The sequence below is a fragment of the Rhea americana genome, unplaced genomic scaffold, assembly GCF_003343005.1.
Source record: "Rhea americana isolate MKP2758 unplaced genomic scaffold, rheAme1 scaffold_319, whole genome shotgun sequence".
Classification (NCBI taxonomy): Eukaryota; Metazoa; Chordata; class Aves; order Rheiformes; family Rheidae; genus Rhea; species Rhea americana.
In genome coordinates this window covers 805,931-808,817 of record NW_028186445.1, presented here as the reverse complement: position 1 = coordinate 808,817, position 2,887 = coordinate 805,931, and the positions used below count along the sequence as shown (strand labels likewise).

General features: G+C 75.9%; 1 protein-coding gene across 1 annotated transcript in view; it reads right to left on the bottom strand.

Annotated features, from left to right (window-relative positions):
• LOC146592820 (uncharacterized) overlaps positions 1 to 238 on the bottom strand; it is a gene marked incomplete at its 3' end in the record, with an annotated part of 3,614 nt that extends 3,376 nt beyond the window's left edge. Inside the window, exon 1 of the mRNA XM_085310444.1 lies at positions 55 to 238. Within this exon, the coding sequence (XP_085166570.1) occupies positions 55 to 238 (184 nt within the window). The remainder of the gene's footprint in view (positions 1 to 54) is intronic.
• Between the last annotated feature and the right edge of the window lie 2,649 nt (positions 239 to 2,887).

Here is a 2,887-nt window from a genome sequence, read left to right as displayed (position 1 = left end):
GCCCCGGGCCCCCGGCCGCGCTGGGAACGCGTCCCCTCTCGCGGCCGTGCCTACCTTCCTCCCGGGCCAGGGCGGGCGGCGTGGGGGCCGTGGGGCTGGCGCCGGTGCCCAGCTCCGGCGTGGTGTCCTCCCCGCCCAGGCCGTAAAACCACTGGGCCGTGCCGGGGGGCAGGCGGGCGGCCAGCGCCGAGAGGATGCAGAGGGCGCGGAGGAGGCGCCGGGGGCCGCCGGGCACCATGCTGCCGCCCGGGCGCCGGCTGCCGAGCAGGGGCGGGGGGGCCCGGCTCGGCTCCGGGTGTTATCACGGCGGCCCCCGACACGCCTCCGTGCCCGCCCCGCGCCCTGAGGGCCGCATCCGGCGGGGGCTGAGCGCCCGCGCAGCTGGGGGAGGAGATGCCACCTGGGAATGGGAAATAAAACCAGCAAGGAGGGGAGCCCAGGCGAGGGCCGGCGGAGCGCGAGGGGCCGCGGGCGAGGGGGAGCTGGGCTGGCTCCCGTGGGTCCCGGTGGCCTGGGGGGCCTGGCGCGGGGACGGGGCAGCCAGAACTGCACTTGCAGGGTGGCGCAGGGCTGCGAGAGCCCCGGGAGCACGTGTGCGCGCGAGAGAGGCACTGGCATCCTGCAAGGGGTCACGGTGCAAGCCCCACATCCCCCCGTGAGCACAGCACCTGTGTCCCTTGACGGGCTCAATACCTGCACCCTGCAGCACGTGCAATYACCCCATCCTGCAGCGGTGCAACGCCGGCAGCGTGCGCAGTCGCCGTGGGCGCAGATACTGCACCCTGCGGTGTGTGCACCCGCTGCATCCCGCAGTGGGCACAAATGGCCACGCATCTCTCCCACTCCATCGGGGACAGCCTGGCCTCGGAGGGCCACCCTTGCTGGGGTGGGGGGGGGTCTCCAGCCCTTCCCCTGACCTGCAGCCTCTCCCCAGACCTGGGATGGCTCCAGACCCTGCCAGGATGGGTCGTGGGAATGCAGCAGGCAGCCTGGGCCCTCCCCAGCTTTGGGGAGCCCACAGGTCCCAGGGAACGGAGCCCGGAGCRCCCGGAGCCCTGGGAGCGTGGGGGCTTCCCGGCCGCAGGCAGGAGAGCGGGGCTGCACATGCAGCAAGCGCCTCTTCGGCTGCAGCGCTGTGATTTCAGGGTGGGGAGGGCGCACCGGGGGGCTGGGGACGGGGCACATCGGCGCCCCGGGGGCTCCGTGCCCACCGGCTCCCCTCCACCCCGCAGGATGGTGCAGGGGGACCTGGGGGGCAGTGCCCGGTTGGAGCGGGGGGCACGGTGCCCGGGGGCCGAGCAGCGAGCGCGGCCCCATCCGCGCCGCTCGGCCCCGCTCCCTCCGGCCCCGCAGACACAACAGTCTCCGCAGCGGGTGCTCAGCGCTGCCAAGGCCTGATAAGGTGCCGCGGCCCGAGCGGGGCCGGGCACCTGTTTGGGTTTGGCCCTGGGCTCGGACACCGTGTCAAGGCTGGCGCCTGCGGCCCGCGTCACGGCCGCCGCGCGCCCCGGCAGCGCGGCCGCACTGGGGCAGGGGCTCCGGGGTGGCCCCGGAGCTGGGGAGGGGGNAAGGCTGGCGCCTGCGGCCCGCGTCACGGCCGCCGCGCGCCCCGGCAGCGCGGCCGCGCTGGGGCAGGGGCTTCGGGGCGGCCCCGGAGCTGGGGAGGGGGCGCGGAGCCCCTTGCCCACTGCCTGCCCCGGACCGCCGTGCTGTGCCCCCCCTCCGTGTGAGGCCCCTGCGAGGAAGAAGATGGTCCTGGGGGCTCCCAGCACCACGGCRACTGTCGGCAGCACCCTGCAAATTGCAGGTTCGAGTGCTGGMTGTGACCACCTATGAGATGAGTTTGGGGGGGCTCAGCCTGGGCCCTGCCTTGCAGGCTGGGGGTGGGGGCCGAGGTGGCACCCAGTATCGCAGCCCGCAGCGCCCTGCGCCTGCTCCCGTCCCTCCCAGCCGCGCCAGACGTGGCCCCAGTGCTGCCCTCCCTCGGGCCCTCGCCATGGAGCGTCCTGCCAAGCTCCACAGCCCGCTGCCGGGCTCCCGAAATCACCCAGCTCCGGCCCGGAGCGTCTCGGCTCTGTCTCCCAGGCGGACTCGCTGGCACGGAGCTGCAACGGCCGATCCGCGACAAGCTCTGCACCTCCCCGCGGGGCTCTGCGAACCCTGGTGCTGCTCGCCGGCTCCGGACGGGGATGGTTGGTCCGGGTCTGGGTCTGGGTCTGTCCTGCAGCTGGTCCCCGAGCTGCCCGTGCGGGATGGCAGCATCCCCCCGGCACGGTGCTTGGGGACGGGCTCGGGGCGGTGCGAGCCAGCAGAGCGAGGAGCTGGAGCAGTGACCCACGAGCCGCAGGTGCCCGCGCAGCACCGGGGCAGGGGCCCGCCGGGCCGCCGAGGTGCGTCGCATCCCCGCGCGGGCCGGGGCTGGGGCTGGGCCCCATCTTCCAGCACCCCGTGGTGGGAACAGGGCTCGGCTCTGCGCCCACGGGTCTGCGCTGTGGCCGGGCGCGGGAACGGGCTGCTCCCTGTGCCGGCGCGCCCCGGGGTCCGAAGGCGCCCCGCAGCGCGCAGCCGCTCCTCGGCGGCCCATGGCACCAGCCCTGCGGGTCTCTGCCCGGGCGCGGTCGGTCCCCGGCGCCGGGGACCCTGCGGGAGAGGGGCCGAGCGGGGGCCCCCGGCCGCCCGGGCCCGGCGGGGCTGACCGTGCTGCAGCCAGCCGCGGCCCTGCCCCGCGGGATGCTCCGGGCTCCTCTCCCCGCTTCCTCCCGATTTGCTGAAACAGCCGCTAGGTGCCGGCAGCTTTCAACTTTTGCTCCCCTGCGCGGGGCCGGTGCAGCGCGGCTGCGGGTCGCGCCGGGCGCCCGTCCGCGGGGCGCTGCGGGGAAGCAGCCCC